The sequence below is a fragment of the Eretmochelys imbricata genome, chromosome 7, assembly GCF_965152235.1.
Source record: "Eretmochelys imbricata isolate rEreImb1 chromosome 7, rEreImb1.hap1, whole genome shotgun sequence".
In the NCBI taxonomy this organism is placed as follows: domain Eukaryota; kingdom Metazoa; phylum Chordata; order Testudines; family Cheloniidae; genus Eretmochelys; species Eretmochelys imbricata.
In genome coordinates this window covers 56,005,692-56,030,590 of record NC_135578.1, presented here as the reverse complement: position 1 = coordinate 56,030,590, position 24,899 = coordinate 56,005,692, and the positions used below count along the sequence as shown (strand labels likewise).

The 24,899-nt window shown below is 59.6% G+C and overlaps 1 protein-coding gene across 1 annotated transcript in view; it reads left to right on the top strand.

Annotated features, from left to right (window-relative positions):
* LOC144268294 (transmembrane protein 150A-like) overlaps positions 1-24,353 on the top strand; it is a 30,513-nt gene extending 6,160 nt beyond the window's left edge. Inside the window, exons 3-7 of the mRNA XM_077822996.1 lie at positions 9,476-9,547; positions 13,964-14,031; positions 15,283-15,410; positions 20,013-20,190; positions 24,109-24,353. Coding sequence (XP_077679122.1) covers positions 9,476-9,547; positions 13,964-14,031; positions 15,283-15,410; positions 20,013-20,190; positions 24,109-24,353 — 691 coding nt within the window. The remainder of the gene's footprint in view (positions 1-9,475; positions 9,548-13,963; positions 14,032-15,282; positions 15,411-20,012; positions 20,191-24,108) is intronic.
* Positions 24,354-24,899: the final 546 nt, after the last annotated feature.

The following is a 24,899-nucleotide window of genomic DNA, read 5'->3' as shown; positions in this document are numbered from 1 at the left end:
ATGGCAGGTCCTTTTCTGAGCTGGGTGGAAAGGCCTGTGCTGGGACTGGACTCAAGGCCATAGGGCAGGTGTGCTGGGGTGTTTGGTGACCCAGTACCTCTCGCCGTGGCCTACCTGCTGGGTGGAGCCCAGCGGGAGACAGGCCGGGGGGTTGGGCTGAGGTCAGTGACCCGACCCGCACACAGGCATTGTGTCTCCGACCTAGTTCTGGCCAACGCTGGTCTTGCCCAGCAGATCAAAGGGAAAGCGGCTGCTGATCAGGTTCGACAGGTGATGGGGAAACTCCAGCTGCGCCCTGGTCCTCGTCATTTCGTGTGGATCAGCTTCTGGTTACCAGAGCTGGCCCCAAATATCAGTGTAGCAGCCTGGTACGGGAGTAGTGCATTGCGGGGGTGCTAGGTCTGAAGGCTGGTGTCTTGTTGATTGCGGAGCCCAGTGTGTTCCCCTCCGTGGCATGTCTCCACAGAGGGCCTGTTCCCCACATCCAGAGCTGGATTGTCCTTTAGACCTGGCTCTGGGTCGCTAAGGTCCTCTCTTCATCAACACGCCCCACCCCAGGCCCTGACTCTGGGAGGTGGGGTAGGGAGAGGGGGGATTGGTGGATCGTTCACATGCTGGACAGAGACAGAATGTAGAGAAGCAAGAGCTCCTTGGGTTACAATCCGGACCAGTCTCACCAACTAAGCAGGGTCAGGTCCGGGCAGTACATGGATGGGAGACCTCCAGCAAAGGCCTATGTTCAGCGGCAAGTAGTCCTGGTGACTCAGGAGGTGGCCCTCTTTGGCTGTGGTATTAAAGCAATGCTCCAGCATGGCGCTAGGGGACGCTGTGTTGTAGGGTGTTATTTGGGGGATCTTGGCCCACTACACTCCACCTCCCCCTGCCATTGTAATGAAACATGGCACACGTCACTTCCTCCCCTGACCTGCGGGACGGCGCCACCCCTTGCTGTGAAACAGCCGCCTGCTATGGCTCATTGGCAGGGCAAGGCAAGCCTGGCATAGAGCTCATTAATTAAGGACTCAGTCCTGCAAACCTTTCCGCCCTTCAGTAACCTGATTGGTTTCAGCGGGCCCTCTGGCTTCAAGGGAGCTGCCGATGTGAGTAAAGCCAGTCACGTGTGTTAGGAGCCTGCAGGATGAGCCTCAAGCGTTCAAAGCCCTTTAGGATCTGGCTGGATGACTGGTGCTATATAAAGCCCCCCACCAGAACATGGTCAATATGTGAGTAAGGCGGCTCCAGTAAATAATGTAACCCTTGTTTGAAGAAGGTTTCCACTCAAACCCCCCAGAGCATGAAAAAGTCTGCAAATAAGCAGTTCAGAGAGTCATAGAGGGGTGTGAGTTTCCATGGAAAAGGTTGGAACTAGCTACTTTCCTCTGCTGAGGCTGAATGTACCCCTCCCCCAACTTTGCCTAAACCAAACCCACCTTGCAGCTTCTCCTGGTGGATCTTTGCAGAGAGTCAGCCTTTCTGGAAAGTTATGGCCAGATTGGACCAGGTGTCGGGGAGAGGTGGGGGTTAGAAAATTGACTCGCTTTTGGACATTTTTCTGGATCGTGTTTGGCTTGCCGGGTCTCCTAAAGAGCTCAGGCGTGGAAGTGGCGGGGTAGTGTATTCTGGCTGGTGTGTACAGCTCTCAGTGCAAGGGGGAAAAAAATATGCACTGCCATTTCCTGCAGAATATTTTATTTTGTCTTCAAACGCATTTTTCTCCATTGGCTTCATAGCACAAACAGAATGCTGACGATGAGTAATGCTAAAGAGCTTGGTTTTAATGTTGAAAAAACAAACCCAAACCTATGCAGGAAAGAGACTGCTTAGCTCCCCATCTCTGAGGTTTCATGGCTGGAAACAGAGCCACATGGAAACGAGAAGGGTCTGAAAAAATGCCAGTTCTAATCTTTCCAAAGGGAAGTCCTCTTTCACTCTGTGATTACCAAACAGATTCAGTTGTGACTCACCAGCAAGGCAGAGATTGAGCTCTCTAGTACGCAGTGGAGTTCTGATAACCACCAGCTTTCGTTTTTGTTTATGCCTAGTAAAGGCAATACCTTCTATTAACTGCGAAACGGAGCATTAATTATGGAGCTGAGAAGGAGGCCTCCATCTGTAAGGCAGATGGAATTTTAGGCTGGGAGCCTGGATCCTAAGGGAACTGGGTGCCAGACACCCTGTGGTTCTGTTGAAATCCCAGCCGTAATGGTCTACTGCCCTCTATTGCGGAGAATCTAAACTGCTTAGCTGTGTGGCATAGGCCTCCAGCTCACATGCCTGGGGCCTGTGTTTCTGGAGCTGGAAAACATGGGTTCGAGGCCCACTGTGCCTACAGAGCCCTGAGCGGGCGGTGTCGATGCTGCTGGGGTTTGCGGAGCTGCGGCTGTGGTACACGTGTGTGTGAATGCTGGGTGTACGCCCGTATGGGAGGGTGCTTCCCTGTCTGCTAGGGAAGGGCTGGGGGTGGGTGCCCAGAGGGAGCGGGTTGTGCCGTGGATGAGGGGAGTGACTGAAAGTATTACAGCGGAAATTGATCGAAGTGACCGGAGTTCAGATGTTTGTAGGGGTCTGTCCCTGTCCCAGCTTCCTCCCCCCCCGACCCCCCAAGTCTGGAAGAGAGCTCGGGGGCATGGTCCTGCCTCCAGCTGGAGCCCATCATGCGGCCTGGCCTGAGGGACAGCCCCATGCGTCCAAGCTGCTTCCATGCCAGGAGCCCTAGGGTGGCTGGGATCTGCAGATAAATATCTGCCCTGCTCAGCACCCGCTGGGCTGAGGGGGAAGCGGTGCCTCCCTGGGATGGCTGGCAGGCGGAGAGGGAACCGTTAGCTGAGTAAGCAACTGACCAAGGCCCTCTGCCACCTCGCCAGTTCCTGCATTCCTGGCCCATCTCCCAGGGTGCTGCTGCTGCATTCCCTGGCCAAGCTCGGAGCAGCTCACACATCACTTTTGTCTGACAGGAAGGGAGGAGGCCTGACCCTGCAGCCGTCTGGGACTCTGGGACCCCTTGCCCCAATCCAGCCTTAGCTCTGCAGCTCTGAGGGGCAGCTGCCTGGCCCTGGCGGGTCAGGAGTACTGGCCAGCCTCTGGGAGTCCTGCTGTGACAGGCACTCTGCTAAGCCACTCCAGCTCCAGAGGGGCTATTTGCAGAAAGGAGGGCCTGCGGGAGTAGCTGGGGCTCTCTGCTCTGGAGCCTTGTTTCAGGCCATCTGCAGGCAGAGCTGTGCGAATCAGTGGGAATGAACTGCCCTTTGCCCAGCTGGATTTGGCAAGCCTGTGCTTTGGGCCTACCCGCTGGGTGGCAGGGCCCTGGGAGTGAGCACGGGACAGGCTGTGGAGAGGACAAAGGCCCACTCTGAGCCGGACAGAGCCAGGAGCCAACCCCCCCAGGACCGGATCCTGCCTGGTCTTCCAACCTAAGCAGGGTCCAGCCTGTTTGGTACCTGGTTGGGAGACCTGCAGGACCGGCTCTGGTGATGCAGGAATTGCTGCTGTTTCCTGAGTCAGTACAGAACCAGTGTCCAAACATGGTACTAGGGGCACTTTCAGCTGTGACCTAGAACCCAGCCGCTCGTCCCTTGTGGACACGAACCCTCCCTTTCCCCCTGCCCCTTTTCTGGAGAAATTGGGGTCTCGGCTTTGGTAGCTGTGTTCTGTCAATCACCTGCGTGGTCACTTGGCCACGGTGGCTTTCTCCGCTTTCCATCCTCAATGGCTGTGCAGCGTTGCTGTGTGCTGCTGAACAGCTCTTGGGCCCTGGCCCAGAGGTGGCTGCGTTACAGGGCTGGCTGCAGCAGCTCCTGATGGGTTTGTTGTGGGTGCTTTGGGAGTCCAGCCTGAAGGACACTATAGAACTCTGTCATGATCATTTAGCATGGGAGCCGGATGGGCAGTCCCCTGCCACAGATGGGGAGCAGCAGCCTGGGGTGGGGAGGGGGGTGGTTCCGCTGGGCCCTGGGGGGTCTGCGAGCAGCCTAAGCAGTGCTACTTCCCTCTTGAGATAGGGAGGAGATGTTTCGCCCCGTGCTGTCAGAAGATGAGGGGAGGGGGCTTTGGGGCAGGTTCCCAGAGCTCTGGGCTGCCAGGAGCTTAGCTGGAGGGGGCTCCGTCCCTTTGCAGCAAGCACGGGAGGATGGCAGTGTATGCAGGGAATTCCTACCCCTCCGGTTCCCCACCCCCCACTCCACCGGAGCCCTCCCCATCACCCTGTCTGGAGGCCTATCCAAGCTTTGAGCTTCCTGAAAATTGATGGAGCTCCCTGGGGTAACGCTTCTGCCCATACCCCCACCGCCCCCACAGACCTGCCCTTTCCACCCTGAGTAGCCCAGTCTATCCCCATCCCACCCCAGACAAATGGATTCCTGCTCTGTCCCCCACACCTTCCCTCCCTTCCCCACGTCTCCTGCTTTGCCTGGAGGAATGAGCCAAGGGTCATAAGTCAGGATGGTCCGGAGTCCTACTCCCAGCTCTTCCACCAACTCCCTGGGTGACCTTGAGCAAGGCATGTCCCTGCTCTGTGACTCAGTTTCTCCATCTGTGCAATGGGGATAATAGCACTCTCTTACTGCCAGGGGTGTTGGGAGGGTGAATAATGTCTGTAAAATGCATTGATCATACAAAGGGCTGTGTAAGTGTGGAATGTTGTTAGAGGTGTGACTGTCTCTCCCTGCATCCCTTGTTGGTGAGACACACGAATGGCTCCCCTGCAGCCATCTCTGGGCTGGAACATGTTTCCCTGGGGATGCCAGTCCCTCATCGCTCCCTTCTGCACACAACCCTTTATCCGGCACTGCCAGCACTGTGGGATGGGAAGATAACTTGGTGAAGGGGTATGGGCAGAAAAGGGCAGAGTTAAGGTTAACACGGATGGGCTGTGGTGTCCGTAGTCCTGGTAATGGTGGGGGATGCGGGAGGATAGGGTATGTGCTGTTAGGTGAGTTAACTTTCCATTTCCTTGTGTGTGTGTGTGTGTGGGCATATACACATAGCAACCTGAACTGCTTCCCAACAAGATTTGTGTCAATATAAGCGGTGATTATTCATCTGAAGCCTTCTCTGGGTGGAGCATGAGAGCTGTTTCATAGTGAACAGTGACAGTTTTAGGACAGGAAGTGAAGAATGCCACCACGTCCAGCTGAACAATCCAGGGAGAACAGAAGCAGCAAGATGTAACCGCCCCAGGTGGCATTTGGCCAAGTGTGTGGGTTAATGCCCCAACTTGCCTGGATGCTGCCTAAGCTCTTTACTGTGGGCACTGCCTCCTCTAGCAGGGCAGTGCCTCCTTGACATGGGGGCACAACTGACTCCAAGGGAAGAGACCCCGTACTGCCTAGCCTTCCTGAAGCTCTGGAAGGTCTCTCCTCCTTGGACTGGCCTGGCCAGCTCTCCTCCGTCTCTAGGGCCTGCTGTGAGGGCTCAGTGTTGGTGACTGGCTTGGGGAGATCTGTCTGACGAGAGATGGCAGAGGAGCTGGGTCCCTGACGGGGACAGGGCAGCACAGGAGCCCAGGGCCTGGCCAGATCAGCTTGGATTTGGCTCAGGGGACCAGGGGCCTTCTTTGCTCCATGTGTTGTTCCACCTGCCAAGGCACTGGGGCAAAAGGATTGTTAACAGGTTCTTCAGGACCCACTGGCCTGGCCTCTGCATCTGCTGCTGCCGGTTCTTGGCTGGTTTGTCAGCAAAACCTGTCGTGGTGGCAGAATTAGGGGCGGGCTGGTTCCTTTCCCACCTGGGGGCAATTGTCCCTTTCTGCCCTGGAGCCAGCAGGTTCCTGCGCTTGAAGGGCAGCCCTGTGGAGGAGCAGAGTCCCTGGTAGAGCTCCATCCACCAGAGCTGTCTGCAGGACATCCCACCTGCCCTCTGGGGACAGCCTGGCCTCTGCCTCCCCACCCCCAACCCTTTCCCCCCAGAGTCCTAGCAGGGTTGGGAGAGCTGCCTGGATATACACCCGCCAAGGAGCCCAGGCTGCAAGCAACCCTGCTTAGGCCCCTCTGGGTTCCACCACTGCCGGGGCCTGAGCGCTGTTACTCAGGGCTCAGCTACCCATGGGGCTGCACTGGTTTCACGAAATGGGTATTAAAATTGATGTAAACCAGAGGTCCAAGCACAGTGACAGAGCTGGGCCCACACTGGGGCAGCAGCTGTTTCACTAAATCGCTGCAAAAACTGAGCATAGGCCAGGCCAGAGGTGTCTTGGTGCCAGAGGCTCCCAGGTGGCTGCTGTGTCACAGAGAGGATGGGGGCGGCCGCGCTGTAGCGGGGGAGGGGGACGGGGGTCGTGGGGCGGCCGCGCTGTAGCCGGGGGGGACGGGGGTCATGGGGCGGCCACGCTGTAGCGAGGGGGGATGGGGGTCGTGGGGCGGCCGCGCCGTGGCGGGGGGGGGGGACGGGGGTCGTGGGGCGGCCGCGCCGTGGCGGGGGGGGGGACGACGGGGGTCGTGGGGCGGCCGCGCCGTGGCGGGGGGGGGGGGACGGGGGTCGTGGGGCGGCCGCGCCGTGGCGGGGGGGGGGGGACGGGGGTCGTGGGGCGGCCGCGCCGTGGCGGGGGAGGGACGGGGGTCGTGGGGCGGCCGCGCCGTGGCGGGGGGGGGACGGGGGTCGTGGGGCGGCCGCGCCGTGGCGGGGGGGGGGACGGGGGTCGTGGGGCGGCCGCGCCGTGGCGGGGGGGGGGGACGGGGGTCGTGGGGCGGCCGCGCCGTGGCGGGGGGGGGGGACGGGGGTCGTGGGGCGGCCGCGCCGTGGCGGGGGGGGACGGGGGTCGTGGGGCGGCCGCGCCGTGGCGGGGGGGGGACGGGGGTCGTGGGGCGGCCGCGCCGTAGCGGGGGGGGACGGGGGTCGTGGGGCGGCCGCGCCGTAGCGGGGGGGGGACGGGGGTTGCCGGGTGTCTGCGTCGCTGTTGTGGGCTGGGGTTCCTGATGCTTTGCCATGCAGAATTTGGCAGCGTGGGAGGCTGTCTCAGTACCAGCTCATTCTGTGTGATGACATTCGCTCAGTTTTTACCTTGGGCAGCTCACAGGTCCCAGTGGCTGCCCTGCACACACAGCCTCTCCTGTGCATCTGCCACACACTCAGAGGGGGCAGGGAGGAGGCACTGGGGCCAGGAGATCCCTGGGAGTCAACACTAGCCGTTAAGGAGGACTTGGAGAAACCATCACCTCTGCCAATGGAAACTCAGCAGCCACACGAGAGAGCAGCCAGAGCCAACCCCGCGAGTCTGACTGGCTTCACACACAGCAGCAGGGATCTGAACCCTGCCATGCACGGCTCTCCTAGAGGCAGCGCTGGCTGCTGCACGGAGAGCCAGGACCAGCGCGGCTACAGCTCTGCTGCACACACACAGACCTGTCTGCCTGGAACAACTGGGAAGGGCCTCAGCTGGTCAAACGGGAAGAGGTGTGGGCCATCTTCCTTCCTTCCTCGCCCCACTGCTTCTGCAATGCCCCCCGGGGCGCACGTGTGCCCTGCCGCAAGAAGACAGGACCCACAGAAAAGCAGCTCATCCATGGAGGGGTGTGTGCGTGCTCGTCTGCTCTAGCATTCGAGAGCTGTATAGGCTCTCCCACTGGACAGCCGTTCCTCTGCCCACCTGGGACCATGTCGAGGGTGAGAGGGCAGCATCTGGGGGCCCATTTGAGGCGATCAGGTGGTTCCAAGTTCCCCTGGAGGGTCTGTAACGATGCACAGGACTCGGGGCTGCTGCCATCACTGTTCACAGGCATTCCTGGGGCTGGGGCTGGCTGAGAAGTGGCAGCTGTGCTCATCATCTGTCTGATTTCAGGGAGGCTACTCGTCGATGACGGGGGGTGGGGGGGCTGGGACTGGACTTGCTACCCATGAGGTCCCTTCCCATCCCGTGTTCAGGGGGTTTTCTGGCTCTGCATATTGACCTGGCTGTTCTGGTCCCTCCCTGACAGCGACTGCTGATTGGCTGGAAGTTAGGGGGCGCAGGGTTCCAAAGCTATACATCCTACCCTGGGTTTGGCCTGGCGGCTTGGCTTGTGTCCCTCTGATCGCGTCCGGCTCTCTCAGCGATTTTTATGGCTGTTATCCCGGCCTTTCTTTTCTCTGCAATGCAGAACTTGGCTCAGGACTTGCCCTTGGCCCTCCCTTCCTGTGCTGGCCTCTTGCTCTGGTTTCCATCGAGGGGCAATAGACCCACTAGTTCCAAAGAGCCATGTGTGACTCCTCCCTGCCTGCACAGAGAGGCTGTAGCTGTAAATCCTCTTAGTGAGGGTCGCCTCTGTCCACAGGCATGTGGGGATGGGCCACAAGATGGACTCATCTCCCCAGGTGTGAACCGCGGGCCATTCCCACGTAGTGAGCAGCCAGCTGCCAAAGGGGCTGTATGTATACGCACAGCTAGGAGCCCTGGGGAAAGGTCCCATCAGGCCTCTGGCTTTATCTTCAGCCCACCTGCCTGGCTCTTCGGGGCTCCTTGGGGAGCATGCTGTGAAACGAGGATCCCCGCATGTTTGCCCTTGCTGCTCCACACTGACACGTGGCTTTAGTGAGCAGATGGGAGCGTTGCTGTGTCTCTGGTTTTGTTTGATGGGGAGGAAGGAGTTACGCCCCCTTTCCCGGACTGCTTGGGCACAGTTAATGGCAGCCCATCTCCATCTGCTCTTGGGAGATGGGGACTAAACTGCTGCAGGAAACCCATTCTGCTCCCTGGCTCCAGGCCCTGGGGTGGTTTGGCTGGAGCTGTCCAAATGGGCATTGCCCCATGAGCCACTTCCTGGCACAGGACTGTGGACTCAGCTGGGCAAATCTGATTGGATAAAAGGAGAGCTGATCTGAACGTCAGCCCAAGACTCGAACTGCCCTGCAGCTTCTTCCGGGACACAGACTGAGGCTGTTCCGAGGATGGATTCGGGTTCATTTGTAACTCTCTGGGGGCTTCTAAGCTTCCAGGGTCCTGCTGGAAGCAGAGGGGTTCAACCCCTGCCAGCGAGCCATGTCCTGCCTGTGGCATCTCCTCAGGGAGCCTGACAGCTCAGCTTAGCGGGTCCAAGAACTTCTGATTGTTTGGAGCAGCATCCAGACGCCATGTGAGCTGAACCTCAGCGCTCCCTTGAGTTGTGCTTGATGCTATCTGTATTGATCCTGGGGAAACTGCAGAGGGGTCAGGTTGGGGGGAGGGAGGACTCCGCCCCCAACCCCAGAGTAGCTAGAAGAGTTTTGCTAAAACGATTTGCAGCAAAATCATTAGCAGCGCTGCTGTGTCACTGGTAAGCTTCTGTGCGGGCGTCCCGTTGAGCCAGCCGAGGTCAGGCCCCAGTTCTGGGCTGTGTTAGCTTGGCTGCAGACGCAGGCAGACGGCACCGTATGGGGTCACGTTGGGCTGATTTTCTCTGCAACCAGCAGGGCTGGGAAACTTATTTTAATGAAGGCTTAAAATCTGCAGAAAGTGGTGGGCTCAGCAAGTCTGGTGCCCGACACATATTGATCCCTTATCTAATGTGTCTTGTTCCCTTCTCCTCAGGAATTATAACCAGTCCTGTGGGCTGGATGGCCCCATTTCGTGCTGCACTCTGGATCACATTCCTCTGGTCAGGTAAGAGCAAAAATACCCCCAAATGGCACAGCAATCCAGTAGCTGCTGAACCGGTCCAGTGCACATGTGTGGGCGGTTCCTGGAATTGTGGGGGTGAGGGGCAGGTTGTTCCTGGAACTGCAAGGAGCTGCACTCCTGTGGCTGTCAGCAAGACCTGTGGCTTGCAGCGTCTTGCTGACGACTTTCCCTCTCGCCCAAGGGGGCGGATCTCAGCTGCCTAATTGTGGGTGCCACGTGCTCGTGCTCGTTAGCAAAGAGCTCCCAGCCCTGTCTGCCCCTGCCAGCATGCTGCGAACGGAAAGGGAGTGAGACTGGGAGCCAGTGGGTGCCCGGGGTGGCAATGCCCAGGCGCTGCTGCCATCCCATGCTACTGCTGGGGCCTGGAGAACCACTCATAGGGGTGTAGCTCTGCTGGCTCCCACGCCCACTCCTGAGCGGGTGCTGGGGACGGAGCGTAGCTGAGCAGGGAGCTGGTCTTGCAGATGGAGGGAAGGGACTGGACTGAAATGACTTGGCTGGCAGAGCCGGCACTGAAGGGTCCTGCTGCTTGTGTGGCTCGGGAGCTAGGACTGGAACTCAAGCTCAGGAGCTGAGCTGGTGCTCCTGGGGCTCTGCGGCCAAAGAGGTCGCCCTGTGGCTGTGTCTCAGTTAGCAGCAGCTGGGTGATTCCAGTGCTGAGTGGGGGTGATGGTCAGGTCTCCGGGGCAGCTGGTTGGCAAACCCTGCAGCTGGCAGGACCTGCAAGTCCAGGCTAGATTCCTGCCAGTCATTAACAGGATCCTTCTCGAGGAGCCAGAGGGGAAACAGCTCCAGGACAGGTTGCAGGGTGGGGTTAGGATGAGGTCTGGAGGCATCTCCCCGGCTGTGGAGCTTGTGGCATAGGGAAGCCTGGTGCTCCATCCCCCCACCCCAGTGGTCTGCTGTCCCTCCACAAACTCCACCCCTGCGGGGTTGTGTGTGTGTGTGTGGTGACTGGTTTGTGTGGAGCTGGTCTCTGAGGGGAAGGGTGGCGTGTGTGTGGTGTTTGTGTAGTGGTGTGTGTGTGTGTGGTTGATGTGCTCTGTGCAGAGGTTTGTGGCTGGGGGGTGGCGTGCACACCTGGGGATGGAGGGGGTGCTGGATGCATGGAGCGGTGGTCTCTGGGAAGGAGTCTTGGGGCATTTCTGTAGTGGCTGGGAGCGCCTACAGAAAGGACCCCCTAAGCATGTGTTTGTGGCATGCTGGCTGTGAGCAGTGCATGTGTGTTTGTGGCTTGGGGGTGCGTGAGCAGTGTGTGTGTGTGTTTGTGGCATGCTGGGTGTGAGCAGTGTATGTGGGGCATGGGTGTGAGCAGTGTGTGTGTTTGTGGCATGCTCGGTGTGAGCAGTGTGTGTGTGTGAGCGGTGTGTGTGTGTGTGGCACGCGGGGTGTGAGTGGTGTGTGGGGCATGGGTGTGAGCAGTGTGTGTTTGTGACATGGTCGGTGTGAGCAGTGTGTGTGTGTGTGTGTTTGTGACACACTGGGTGTGTGAGTAGTGTGTGTTTGTGGCCTGGGTCTGTGAGCTCTGTGGGGGGGGCACGCGGGGTGTGCGCGGTGTGTGTGTGGGGGCACGCGGGGTGTGGGGGGGGCACGCGGGGTGTGAGCTCTGTGTGTGGGGGGCACGCGGGGTGTGCGCGCTGTGTGTGGGGGGGCACGCGGGGTGTGGGGGGGGCACGCGGGGTGTGAGCTCTGTGTGGGGGGGCATGCGGGGTGTGAGCTCTGTGGGGGGGCATGCGGGGTGTGTGGGGGGCACGCAGGGTGTGAGCGCTGGGGGGGGCATGCGGGGTGTGGGGGGGCACGCGGGGTGTGCGCGGTGTGTGTGGGGGGCACGCGGGGTGTGGGGGGGGCACGCGGGGTGTGTGCGCTGTGTGTGGGGGGCATGCGGGGTGTGGGGGGGGCACGCGGGGTGTGCGCGCTGTGTGTGGGGGGCATGCGGGGTGTGGGGGGGGCACGCGGGGTGTGGGCTCTGTGTGGGGGGGGCATGCGGGGTGTGGGCTCTGTGTGGGGGGGGCATGCGGGGTGTGCGCGCTGTGTGGGGGGCATGCGGGGTGTGAGCTCTGTGGGGGGGCATGCGGGGTGTGAGCATTGGGGGGGGCACGCGGGGTGTGAGCGGGGTGTGTGGGGGGCACGCAGGGTGTGAGCGCTGGGGGGGGCACGCGGGGTGTGCGCGGGGTGTGGGGGGGCACGCGGGGTGTGCGCGGTGTGTGTGGGGGGGGCACGCGGGGTGTGGGGGGGCACGCGGGGTGTGCGCGCTGTGTGGGGGGGGCACGCGGGGTGTGGGGGGGCACGCGGGGTGTGTGCGCTGTGTGTGGGGGGCATGCGGGGTGTGAGCGGTGTGTGGGGGGGCACGCGGGGTGTGCGCGCTGTGTGGGGGGGGCACGCGGGGTGTGGGGGGGCACGCGGGGTGTGTGCGCTGTGTGTGGGGGGCATGCGGGGTGTGAGCGGTGTGTGGGGGGGCACGCGGGGTGTGCGCGCTGTGTGGGGGGGGCACGCGGGGTGTGGGGGGGCACGCGGGGTGTGTGCGCTGTGTGTGGGGGGCATGCGGGGTGTGAGCGGTGTGTGGGGGGGCACGCGGGGTGTGCGCGCTGTGGGGGGGGGGCACGCGGGGTGTGGGGGGGCACGCGGGGTGTGTGCGCTGTGTGTGGGGGGCATGCGGGGTGTGAGCGGTGTGTGGGGGGGCACGCGGGGTGTGCGCGCTGTGTGGGGGGGGCACGCGGGGTGTGGGGGGGCACGCGGGGTGTGTGCGCTGTGTGTGGGGGGCATGCGGGGTGTGAGCGGTGTGTGGGGGGGCACGCGGGGTGTGCGCGCTGTGTGGGGGGGGCACGCGGGGTGTGGGGGGGCACGCGGGGTGTGTGCGCTGTGTGTGGGGGGCATGCGGGGTGTGAGCGGTGTGTGGGGGGGCACGCGGGGTGTGCGCGCTGTGTGGGGGGGGCACGCGGGGTGTGGGGGGGCACGCGGGGTGTGTGCGCTGTGTGTGGGGGGCATGCGGGGTGTGAGCGGTGTGGGGGGGGGCACGCGGGGTGTGAGCGGTGTGTGGGGGGGGGCGCGCGGGGTGTGAGCGGTGTGGGGGGGGCACGCGGGGTGTGCGCGGGGTGTGTGCGTGGCTGGGATGGGAGGCCAGCAGCAGTGCCTGTGGCAGAGGAGGAGGAGGGGCCGGGGCCGGCTCGCATGAAGTAGAAGTGGGTGCTGCGGTTGGAATTTCCCCTTGGCTTCCTGTTTGTGAAGTGGGGGAAAGGTCAGGTGCGCTGGAGGCTCCAGCTTGCTCCCAGCTGGGGAGAGACCGCCTGGAGCCACACACACACCCGCCCTCCCGCCCCAGGGCCTCTGCTGGGCCAGGCTGTTGCCAAGGGAGTCGTCACACCAGCCCCCTCCAAGCCTCCCAGCTAGTCCTGATCTGGGGAGGGGAAGGGGGGGGGGAGGGGTGATTGGCCCAGGGAGGGAGGGAGGGAGGGAGGGGTCCCTGGCTTGTGTGCGTGTGGTGGCTAGCCTCAGGGGCCGTGTCTGAAGTGCTGGTTTGCCTACACCCACCTGGCCTGAAGTAAGACATTCCCGAGCCCTCCCCTTTGCCAGGCACAGCGCATGTGGCCGGTGCCCTGCTGTCCAGGGCAGCCCGTCTCCGCCCCATAGCACCTGGCCATGGCTCTGCAGAGTGTGAAGAGGCAAGGGGAGCAGCTGGTGCTGTATGCAGCATCCCTCGCCCTGTGCGGGGCTCTCTGAGGGGGCAGGTTATGACGGGTCACTCTCTGAGGGCATGGGTGGAGCAGGCAATGCCCCAGCAACCATGGCACTAAGGCATAGCGCCCACCCTCCCGCTTGGCAGCTCAGGGGTGCTGGCCAGGACAGCAGCTCCAAGGATCTCCAGTTTGCACGGACAGGATCCCAGCTAAGGGGTGGCACTTCCCCCCGTCCTCCTGTGGTACCCACACTGGGGTTGGGCCCCAGCCCTGGTCCTGTGGCCTGGAGGTGAGAGCTGCCTACCGCTGCAGGTGGGCACCAAAGGAGTGAAGAGCCTCCTGCGTCCACCAAGCATCCCCCTGTGAGTCCAGCCCATCAGGGACCTGGCTGCAGCATGATGGCCGTGCAGTGTGGGGGTGTGCCAGCTGTGAGCAGCCCATCCCACTCCAGCTCCAGCGCTTCCTGATGAGACCCTGTCCTGTGCGCCCTCAGCACCACATCTAGGCAGCCTGGAGCGCCACACAGGGGGAGGGGATGGCAAATGGCCATGGATCAGCCAGGGGGGAATGGAGGGAGCAAGTGGGGCAGCAAGGCCAAGACTGGGAGGGCAGCTGCCCCAGCTATTGGCAGCACTGCCAGCAGGCCTGATTCCCCTGGGCTAGTGGCCCACCCAAGGCCCAGTGCCATGTGGTGTCTCTAACAGGCCCTGTCTGCTCTCCCCAGCAAGTGTGGCACCTTCCCTCCGGAGAGCTGCTTCTTCAGCCTGATCTGCAGCCTGGGCTCGTTCATGGGTAAGTCCGGGCTGCTTGGGGATGGGGATGCAGAGCTGCAGAAGCTCAGCCGTCCGGGGCAGGGCTGCCCTTCCCATACACAGGCCACCAGTTCTCCGTGACCTGTTGCAGCTGATGGGGGAGAGTGCAGGGGGGTGGGGGGCACAGGCTCCTGGCAGCTGCTTGCTTTGCTGGTGCCTAAGGCTGAGCTGACCCAGATGCACCCGCTGCAGAGCCCAAGCCGAGGGGCAGAGGAGGGCATGGCCCAGTGGGGTCAGCACTGAGCTCAGACATGGGATTCAGCCCGATGGGAGGGCAGGGGTGAGCGCTGGGGCAGAGGCTGATGCAATCTGCATGGAGAGGGGGCGGCTAGGGGCAGCGTGCAGGGCACAGATGTCCATGTAGGGAGGAGTGGGGGTTCGTAGGTGTCTGTTTGCATATAAAGCGAACCAGACCCAGGTGCCCTGCTTGCGAGAGCTTCCCACTGTAGGGGGCTCGTGCAGGAGGGCGGGCAGCATGGTTACTCCCCAGCCTGTCCTGGCCCTAGAAACGTACCCCCCAGGGATGTGCAAGGACCCTGTTGCTCCGGGGAAGTCGGGGGGGGGGGGGTGTGGATTTCTGGTCCTTGACCCCTTGCTGCTGAGTTCCGTGGTTTAGTTCTCTGTGTCGAACTCCATGTCAAATAACTACTGCAACCTGGCATCAGTGTCAAAACCCCCGGCCCACTGCAGCCTGTTAGAGCCCCAGCAGCTTGCTGTGCGACTGGTGCCTCCCACAGCCTGGCCCTAGGAGAGCCGTGCATGGCAGGATTCAGTTCCCCGCAGCTGTGTGTGAAGTTTTAAGTGTCAGATCTGGCCGGAAGCATTGTAAGCTCTTCAGCACAGGGCCTTTGGGTCTGCATGGTACCCATGGGGAACATTTAATCTAAAATCTTTGCTCTCCTCGCCTTCCGGCACTAGGAGCAGGAGCAGATTGCCCTGTAGTATGTGTTGGGAGGGCTGACAGGGCCCCTGGTATCACCCCGAGACTGAAATTAACCAAATTTGGCCCTTGGGCCCTGTGACAGAAGGAGCATCTGTGTCATCATCTCCAGGTGGTAGCTGTTGCTGGCCTTGGGTCTGCTTGGCCTCTCCAAGACGGAGGGGTGGGCGAAGTGCTCCTTGTTCTCCTGCCCCTCGGGCAGGCTCAGGTGGGGCAGAGATGGCTCTGGGAGGTGAGACATTGCAGCTGGTGGGCATGTGTCTGATGGGATGCCTTGTCTCCATCTCCCAGTGATGCTTGTTGGCCTGCTGAGATACGCCCACGTCATCGAGTGTTGTGGGCCGTCCCTTCTCAACACCCTGGGGCTGGCGGCAGGCTGGATCTGCGCCGCTGGCCTCACCATGGTTGGCAACTTTCAGGTAAGACGACTCCTCTGGAGGGGGGGAACAGATGGGGGCCGAAGCGCGCTCTCTCCCAGCGCTTGTGTTTGGTGTTTCCAGTATCACAGGGGAATATTTAGAATCAACCCCCCATTTTCATTAATTTTTTTTACTTCATCAAGTAAATTTCCTTTCCTCTTAAGCTCTGGAATTCGCCTTCGTTTGCTCACCCCTAACGGGCCCAGACTAAGCTGCCAGTCTGTTTAACTCTTATCTTGTAAAGTAAATATTTGTGGATAACATTGCCCAGCAATCTCTGATCTTGTCACCAAAACCCATCTAGGGAAGCCTGAAGCCCGCCAGCCAGCCAGGGGCTGCAGCAGGAGCTAGCTCAGGCAGTTGTTCTGCATTTTCAAGTTTTGGTCTGCATGTTGCAGTGACATGCTGGCTTAGCGTTTACTGTAGGCTTAGAAATAGCTGGGATTCATCTGTGCTGAGCAGGATTGGGTGAGCAGGTGCTGAGAGTCCCCATCTTGCTGTATGCTTTAGCATTCCCAGATTGGACACTTGATACCCAGGTCCATGTAGGCCACCTGTCTCTGGTGGGAATCTAGAGCCTAGAAACCAGGGGTTGATCTTGTGTGAAGAAGACTCACCCTGACGTTTGCAAACCTGCTGCCCTCCAGCGAGAACCACTGAGGGCTGCTCCTGGACCCCAGGGGTGTGCCTGTAGGTGCAGGTTTGTAAAATTTGTGATCGGTCCCAGGAGTCTTGGGGCAAAGAGGAAGAGACCCTGATACTCCAGGGTCAGGGGGGTGGATCCCCCCAGGTAGGCAGGCATGACAGCAGGGCAGCTGGGCCAAAGTTGAATGGTGCTGGGGCCCTGTGCGCAGGGGTCCTGGAACAATTTGTATAGTGGGGGTGCTGAGAGCCATTGAACCAAACTTTAAACCAGGAGTGGGCAATAATTTTTGCAGGGAGGCCACTCCCCGAATTTTGGTAAGTTGTCCCGGGCCGCACATTTCTACTATATTAATGGAGAGGTATGTGGGCTCTGGGAGGTGGTTTGGTGCAGGAGGGGGCTCCGGGCTGGGGTAGGGGATTGGGGTGCAGGAGAGGTGCAGGATCTAGGTGGGAGTTTGGGTGCAGGAGGGAGCTCTGGGCTGGTGCAGAGTGTTGGGGTTCAAGAGAGGGTGAGGGGTGTGGGCTCTGGGAGGGGTGTGGGCTCTGGGAGGGGGTTTGGTGCAGGTGCAGGGAGTTTGGTGCATGTTTCTGCATGCCCCTGGAGGGGAGGAGAGCAGCGGGTCTCCATGCGCTGCCCACACCCGCAAGCACCACCCCGCAGCTCCCATTGGCCGGTTTCCGGCCAATGGGAACTGTGAGGATGGTGCTGGGGATGGGGGCAGCATGTGGTGCCACCTTCCGCCCCCTGCCAGGGGCCGCAGAGACATGCCAGCAGCAGCTGGCTGCTTCTGGGAGTGGTGTGGGGCCACAAGAGGCAGGGAGCCTGTCTGAGCACCCCACTGCACCGTGGGCTGTATTTTTCCCACCCCTGCTGTAAACCCTGTATATGATGGAAAGCACTTCAAGCCAGGGGCTGCGATCTCCACCCAGCACTTCTAGTTCCAGCCCTTATACCGGTGTGCCAGGTCCCAGTGCTAGTCAAATCTGGGGCAGCCGGGCAGGTCACCTGGGCCCCTTCCTTAGCAAAATCCTGGTTGCACCCCTGGCTCCAACATTGGTGGGGCTGGGCCCGCTTTCCAGAACAGTGGTGGGGTCTGAGCCCCACTGCTCCATGTCTCAGCAGAGATATTCTGGGGGGCGCGAGGCCAGAGCAGCCCCTGGATTGCTTTGCACTAGGGATGTTCGCACAGCCACAGTCCAAGGTTCCTTCCCTTTGGATTGTGTCACTAACACAATATTTGATGCCCCTGTGCCCTGGACTCTGGGGCTTTTCCATCAGACACGGGGCAGATAAGATGACCTGGATGAGTGGACGCTGTCACCAGGTCCATTCCAGCTGTCAGGTCAGCGGGGACTACCCCACTGTGCTCATCAGCTTCCCCCAGCTTGATGGGCTTGTGCAATCCGGCATCGGAGGGCAGACACCGCGCAGAGAAACTGCTTCCCTGTAGTGCTCTCTGGAGTTGAAAGCTAGCGGAGGGAGAGAGGCACAGGCAGGAAAGAGAAGGCCTCTCTTCAACTGATGGCTCTTCCAGACATCAAGAGCTGCAGAGGGGAAGGCTCTTGCACTGGGCAGAGGAGGCTGGCCAGTGCCAGATGAGTAGGGCAGGAGTTCTGTGAGGTTGGCTAGGAAGGGCTTTAAAGGGCAGGACCCTGAAATGCCTGGGAAGCCAGGGGTGGGGTCTTGGAATTTGCTCCGCTCTGCATGCGCAAGAAGGCGAGTGGCAGGAGGGTGCCGCACGTGTGGGAGTCTGGTGAGCTGGGACTCACGAGAGTTGGTGCCATAAGGCAGCCCAGAGCGTGGCTGCAAGGAAACCAAGACTGCAGAGCAGTTGGCAGCACAGGGAGAAACACCTGGCAAAGCAGTCTGCTCCCTGAGGGCCTGATCCTGTGAGGAGCTGAGCCAACGGGAGTCGAGAGCGCTCAGCACCTGTCTAGGAAATGGCTCTGAATTGTGACTTGGATTGTAGGTGCATGGCTTGGGTGTGATGGGATCTTCGGGAGTTCCAGGCAACAGGGGCAGACTCATCAAAATCAGCCTGGGGATCTAGTGCCAGCCAATGTCCTGGATCAGAGACCAGGGCCTGGTGGCGGGGAGGGAAGGCTGCGGAGGCAACGTGTCCAACTCTTGGAGTGAGCAACACCTTCCTCGTCTCACCTGAACCCAGCCATGGGCTGGCCAGCTTCGGACTTCTCTGTGGGGAGGCCTATCCCCTGGGCTGAACTATGGAGAGCTTTAGCTGGGGGCAAGGAATTACCCCCCACCCCAAAACCAAATGACCCAATGCCAGGGTTCCCAGTCTGAGGAGGACTGGGGGAGGAGGTTAATACACTGTCAGCGGAGTAAAGGTGGTCTAGCCCTGGGGAATGAGCCACTGGATTTGGAGTCAGAGGACCAAGGTTCAGTTCCCTGCTCTACCACAGACTCTGTGAACGACTTGGGGCAAGTCACTTAGCTTCAGTGTGCCTCAGTATCTCCATCTGTAATGTGGTGGTAATGGCACTGCCCTGTCTCCTGGGGAGCTGTCAGGTTGGATGAATGACTGTGAGGTGCCCAGATCCCGAGGGCTGTATAGAACCTAGCTTGGCTCCCATGGTGGGAGCTGGGATCCTACCCCGAGCTTCAGTTCCCTGCTGGATGTCACTAGTGCTCCTGGGTTTGTGCGTGGAGAGGGCGCCGAGCCTCTGGGCAAAACAGATGACTCACAGATGTGTCTGTTCTCCCAGCGCCTGCCAAGGGTGGATGTTTTCTCCTCCCGAAGCAATGCCAGGAAACGTGTCTGGGCAGACGCTGCTTTCTAGTGCAGTCTGCTTTTCTCTGCCCATAATCAGGCCATCCTGGGGGCGGGGGATGTTCACCCACAGGCAGCAATAGGTACGCCTTGGCCACCCCCAAAACCTGCAAAAAGATCCAGGGATGCTGGGCTGGAACTAGGTTTCTGGGCACCCTCAGGTCTGCGATGGGCTGCTGGGCCGTTTGTAACCAGTCGCCTGCCCAGAGCACCTGGCTTCTCTCCTTTCCCTTGTGTGATAGGTTCTGGCTTCACTGCCCAGGATGCTGCAGTGGATGTTGTATTCCGAGGACACAGCTCAGCTGGCTGCACTGCCCCGACCCCGGCCCCAGCCTTGCTCTAACTTACTCCTTGCATCAAGCCAGCCAGCCACATTGTACTGGTTTCAGAGTAACAGCCGTGTTAGTCTGTATTCGCAAAAAGAAAAGGAGTACTTGTGGCACCTTAGAGACTAACAAATAAATTGGTTAGTCTCTAAGGTGCCACATTGTACTGTGTGTCTGAGCCTCCTGGGCCAGCCAGAGCCAGCCTGGTAACAGGTGAGAACATGCAGAGGCATGGAGCCCCCTGCCTGCGGGAATGCTGCTCTGCCACGCCAGAGACTAACCCACTGAACCTGTGTAAACATGGATTCCCTTCCCGCACAGAGGACAGTACTTAGCCAGACCTGTTCCACGTCCCCCTGCTGAATCCATTGTCAGTCTGGACTCAGCTGCGAGCGCTCTCCGGGGAATCCTCAGACCTGAACGTGGGGACCCAGACAGCTCTGCCTACGTGTGAGACCTGCTCCCAGGTAGAGGGAGAGCTCTGCTTCCCGCTCCTACTCCTTGTGGTGGTTTAGACCTCAAACCTCATGTTAGAGTCTGGAGGAGAATGTGTCTGAAACCAGGTGCTGGACACCCGCTAGGTTCTAATTATGCAGCTGCTCATATGGTGGCTCTGGGATCCTGACTCTCCAGTTAGAAAGTATGCGTGCGAGTGATATCTGATGCAGGGCGCCCCAAGCCAGAGAAGGGTGTGTGTGAGAGATGGACATTTGACTGGGGCTAGAACCCAAACTCCAGGGTTAGAAAGAGGAAGGCCAGAGTGCTGTGAACTGTAGCGTCTGGGCGACGGAGCGGAGTGGGACTCTGTGTGCCCTGATCTGGTTGTTTCTGTCTCCCAGGTGGACTATGCCAAGGTGCTGCATTACATTGGCGCAGGTGTGGCGTTTCCGACCAGCATGCTCTTTGTGTTCCTGCAGTCACTTCTGACTTACCGCATGGCGAAAACCAGGGGCCACTACTGGACCGCCCACTTGCGCAGCATCCTCTCCGCTCTGGCCTTCATCACCCTTGTCTTCAGTATCCTTTCCCCGCAATAGCGTGTGGGTAAGAAACGTGCAGCTGGAGTGCGCGAAAACGAATTGCCAGTGTTGGCAGCGCTGCGGGCTGGGCAACAAATCCTATGGCTCAGACCGTACTGAGGGAAAGTTGTCACTCGCTTCTGCATGGCTCGGAGCAGCCCCGCTGGACTTAGCACCGTGTCTGTTATGCAGACACCATCCTCCAAATGCCGTACAGCCTTTAGTCCAATTGCAAAGAGAAATAATAGCAGCAGGGGGCCTGGGCAAGGGAGAGGGGCCCTTGGCTGCTGAGATTAGAAATGGGATGGAGAGTCGAGGCAGGGCAGTGATCCGGGGAGGGTGCTCCAGACAGTTGCAGAGAAGGCTCTCCTGACTAAGGTGAGGTGGCGTGAAGGAGAGGGGGGCTGGTGCTCGCTGCTTGGAGGAGGTGTGGAGGGAAGACAGAAGTCGGTGGTCCGTGCACTAGGTTTTACTGGCTGAAGGCAGACTTGAGCCTGGGTGTGGAATAGTGCTCGCCCCTTGGGCAGCAGCATTTGGTGGCTTGTTTCAGCGCTCCTGGAAAGTGCATCCTTTGCCATGGGGTCCCCCTGGCCCTGCTGCTGGCGGTTTGTAGCTTTCAAGCAAACAGCTTTCTTAGCCCTCTTGAGTTCCAATCTAGCTGGTAGCAGGGGCAAGCATCTAAGGGGCTGGATTTAGGCTCCAGGTTCCTTGTAAGTGTAGGTTCAAATCTTGCCACTGTCAACCTTTTTTCCATCAGACAGTAAGCTCTCGGGGGCAGGGAGAGTCTTTGGATTCTGTGTTTGTACAGCGCCTAGCACAGGGGGGGGTCCTGGATCCTGCGGATCCTAGGTGCTCCTGTAACACAAATAACAGGCAGCTGCAATGTTTTGAGCCCTCAACCCTGGATAAGCCAGCCGGCTGCAATGTTATTTACTGACCATCCAGATTTAAAAGAGGGAGCTGAGCAGAGCTATAAATGCATTCTGTGCAAACACAGAAGCAAACCCAGCAGAGTCGGTGCGGTGAGGGGAAAGGCGAGGTGGAGCTGGTTAAACTAAGGCCCTTCGTGGGCAGCTAAATTAGCAGGCGTTAGGGTTTATAAAGAGAGCAGCAGGAGGGGTGACTGGGGGAGAAGAAGGGAATATTGTGTTAGCCGAAAGAAAGGCCCCTAGTGTCTGGGCTGACACAGCAGAGGGTTATTTGGAGTGAGGTCACAGACAAAATAGGAACCAAGGTGCAGCTCGAGAGCCCTTGGGCAGGATGGCAAGGGAGCCCAGGAGACACCAGTGCAGATACAAGAGGTCAGAGGGGACTCTGATGATGCAGCCGTGCCGAGTAGGAGAAGAGTCGTATGGAAGCACGGGCCGGGTGCATGGTGGCAGTGGTTGTAATGTTTCAGAGTAGCAGCCATGTTAGTCGGTAGTCACAAAAAGAAAAGGAGTACTTGTGGCACCTTAGAGACTAACAGATTTATTTGAGCATAAGCTTTTGTGAGCTACAGCTCACTTCATCAGTTGTAATGCGTTTCCTGACACAGCACGCTGGGGACAGCCCTTGGCTGCAGAAGCTATTGTAGATGGGATGGGTGGGAAGGAGGCAGGTGTGAGCTGTGGGCACCTAGGATCCAGTGATCATTGTGTGGGGCTGGAAATGCAGAGGGGGCTCTGTACGAAGTGCAGGGATGCAGAATACTGAATGCTGGGGGCCGTGAAGTGGAGTGTTGGCTGGATAAGTGGGACGCATTCCCAATGCTCAGCGGGAGGTTGGGATCCCAGCCCCGCATCAGTAAACTCCACAGTGGTGAAAGGGCAACGGAAACCAGAGTGGCTGAGCAGGGAGGTGCCAGGGATCGGAGAGACAGGCAGGAGTGTATGAGAACAGGGTTGGAGCCAGTGGTGTGGTGGCTGGCAGAGAGGAGAGCAGCAAGTGGAGAAGCAGAGACATGGCAAGAGCAGTTGCAGAGGGCTCCCGGAGCACAGGCCCTGGTGCGAGTGACCTGGAGTCGTGACCTTCTGCTGGCTGATGGGCGAGTTCTGTGCCAATAGCTGTGTGGCCTCAGCGGCCAAAAGGCATAAAACCGACATGACTGAGGCTCGCAGCCCACAGCTGGACCGAGCTGTCCAGGTCCAATTCCCCTCTCAGCCTAGAGGTTGGTCCCTTAGGAGAAAAGTTGCAGTCCATGGGAGATATTCTGAGGGATGCTTGCGCTGGGGCTGGGAGGAACACAAAGGAAATAACCAGCTAGATAAGAGGCTCACATGTCATAGAAGGAACTGAGGGAGAATTTCCAGCAGCGATAAGGAGAGAACAGTTTCTGGAAAGGCCCTTCCATTTTATTTTCCAAGACGGTGCAGATCTGCCCAAACCAGGTGTCCAATTTCCATGGACAGATGAATGGATAAAGGAGACCCATGGAATAAGTAGTCAAAGAGGAGGCTGGGGCAGTCAGAGCTGGAAAGCAGTTTGGAGCGGAGTATGCAGAGCAGAGGAGCACAGTTCCAAAATGAAGGACCTGGGTTCCCCAGAGAGCTGCAGGCCAAGGCAGGGGAAAAGGGTCCCAGGGGAGGAGACTGTGGGCTGTAATGAGGGGCTCTTATACAGGAGTGTGGGCAAGAAACAGAGGCTGGCGCTTTCAATAAGTCCTAAGGGCACTGGGCACCCAGCTGCCCCTGAAACTCAGTGGGATGTGAGTTGGAGTCCCATGGGCTCTTTTGAAAATGGCTGGGCTGGAGATGGAGTCTCCTTGCTGGAGAAGGAGGAGTTTGACAGCTGGGGGTGGGGTAAATGGTGGTACAGGCAGTTTGGGGACTTGGTGGGCTGGCCCTGCCCTGATGGGTATTCCCTGAAGTGGAAGAGATTCTGGACTTTTGGCACAGGATCCACCCTTGAGCCTTGCATACCAAGCACCCTTTGTGACAACAGACTTTGTGCTGGAAGGATCACGCTGGGATGATCATTAACCCCCCCCCCACATCCATGAGAGGCCTGTTCCGCCCTGGAGGCTGTTTGCATGGGGCCTCGCCCTGCAGTTCGTGGGTTTATGTTCAACCCACTGGGATGGCTCCCTGCAAACTCGCTCCAAAAGGCCGCGTCTCGTTCCAGCTCAGCACCTCTGTAAGCTGTCCCAGCAATAGCTAACAGATCAAGGGGCAGAGAGAGAGACAGGCTGCCTGAGCCACGGTGACCCCCCTTGCCCTGCACATGAGGAGCCAAGGGTCCCGCTGGGATGGCTCCCTGCAAACTTGCTCCAAAAGGCCGCGTCTCGTTCCAGCTCAGCACCTCTGTAAGCTGTCCCAGCAATAGCTAACAGATCAAGGGGCAGAGAGAGAGACAGGCTGCCTGAGCCACGGTGACCCCCCCTGCCCTGCACATGAGGAGCCAAGGGTCCCTGTGGCTGTATTACTCCTCATGCTCACAAGCAGAGGCACCCAGTCCAGGGCCTGCTCCTGCTCCCACTGATGTAAAATGGGAGTTCTGCTGCTGATTTCAGTGGGAGCAGGATTGGCCCCAGCTGTAAGCTAGGATCAGTCCTGTTGTTGGCAGACCACTCCTGGGCCAGTGAGACTGGCACTGGGATGGGGGGTTCAGGGCTGTACTCCCTGCCCTGGGCTGGCAGCCCTTTGTGGGGCAGTGGGATTGGCACTGCTGGGGGGGGGGTTTCAGTGCTATATCCCCTGCCCTGGGCTGCCAGACCTCTCCTGGAGGCAGGCCTAGCACTTGGGGGTCAGGTAATTCCCTGAATCCAGGAGTGATGCTCCATTCCCCCTAGAGGATCTCAGTACACTTCACACTGACTCAACCCGGCCTCATATGTCTGGGGGAGTTGCCGCTTCCCCCCCACCCCGCTGCCCGCTGGGGAGAGATGCTGGTGCCTCTTGCTGTGGGTTGCTGGTTTCCTTGATTCTGGCGCCCCCAGGTGGTGTGTTCTTCGTCCAGGAGAGTTTTGTTCTGCAGCACGTGGCCGCCCTGTGCGAGTGGATTTTCATCATCAACATCCTCGTCTTCTACGGCACCTTCACTTTTGAGTTCGGGGCCATCTCCACAGACACGTTCCTGGTACTCCTGAAAGCCAGCCGGGCTCCCAAGAGCTACAAATCCGACAGCAGTACAGCCAGCATGCCGCACGGCCACCGCCACTCCGAGGGCCTGGCCATGGTCTGAGGGGACCTGGCCTCGTCCCTGGAGAGCTGGGATGGGCAGATCGGCGAGACCGAAAATCCAGACATTGCCAGTGATTCTCTTGCCTTGAACATATCCAGGAACCAAAGTGCCTCCAATTTGGGGGGGAAGGAGAAGGATTGGGGGGCTGATCCTGACTTCACCTCCCCTTCTGACTCAGGCAGACAATACACTAAGAAAGTCTGGACCCACAGCCCCAGCATCACCAGTGCCATTCAGGGGCTTTTTACCTCCCACCAAAGAGCTCTCCCTGATGGAGCAGAGAGGTGCTAAAAGGGGATAGTGGGGAGGGGCAAGGAGTAAATGGGACTCTGAGGTAGAATCAGGGTTAAGGTTACGTGGTGCTCTAGAAGTCCTAGGGTTACCCTTCCTTGATGGTGAGACATAGAGACAATCTGAGCATGAGTTGTCCTTGCAGGGGGGCGTTTAGCATTGCCTCCGGGCTGGGTTTGGGGAGGGGAGGTCTGCCCTGGTTGAAGGCAGCTTGTCCATCAGGGAAGGGAGGGAGGGGCAGAGATGGTTATGCCA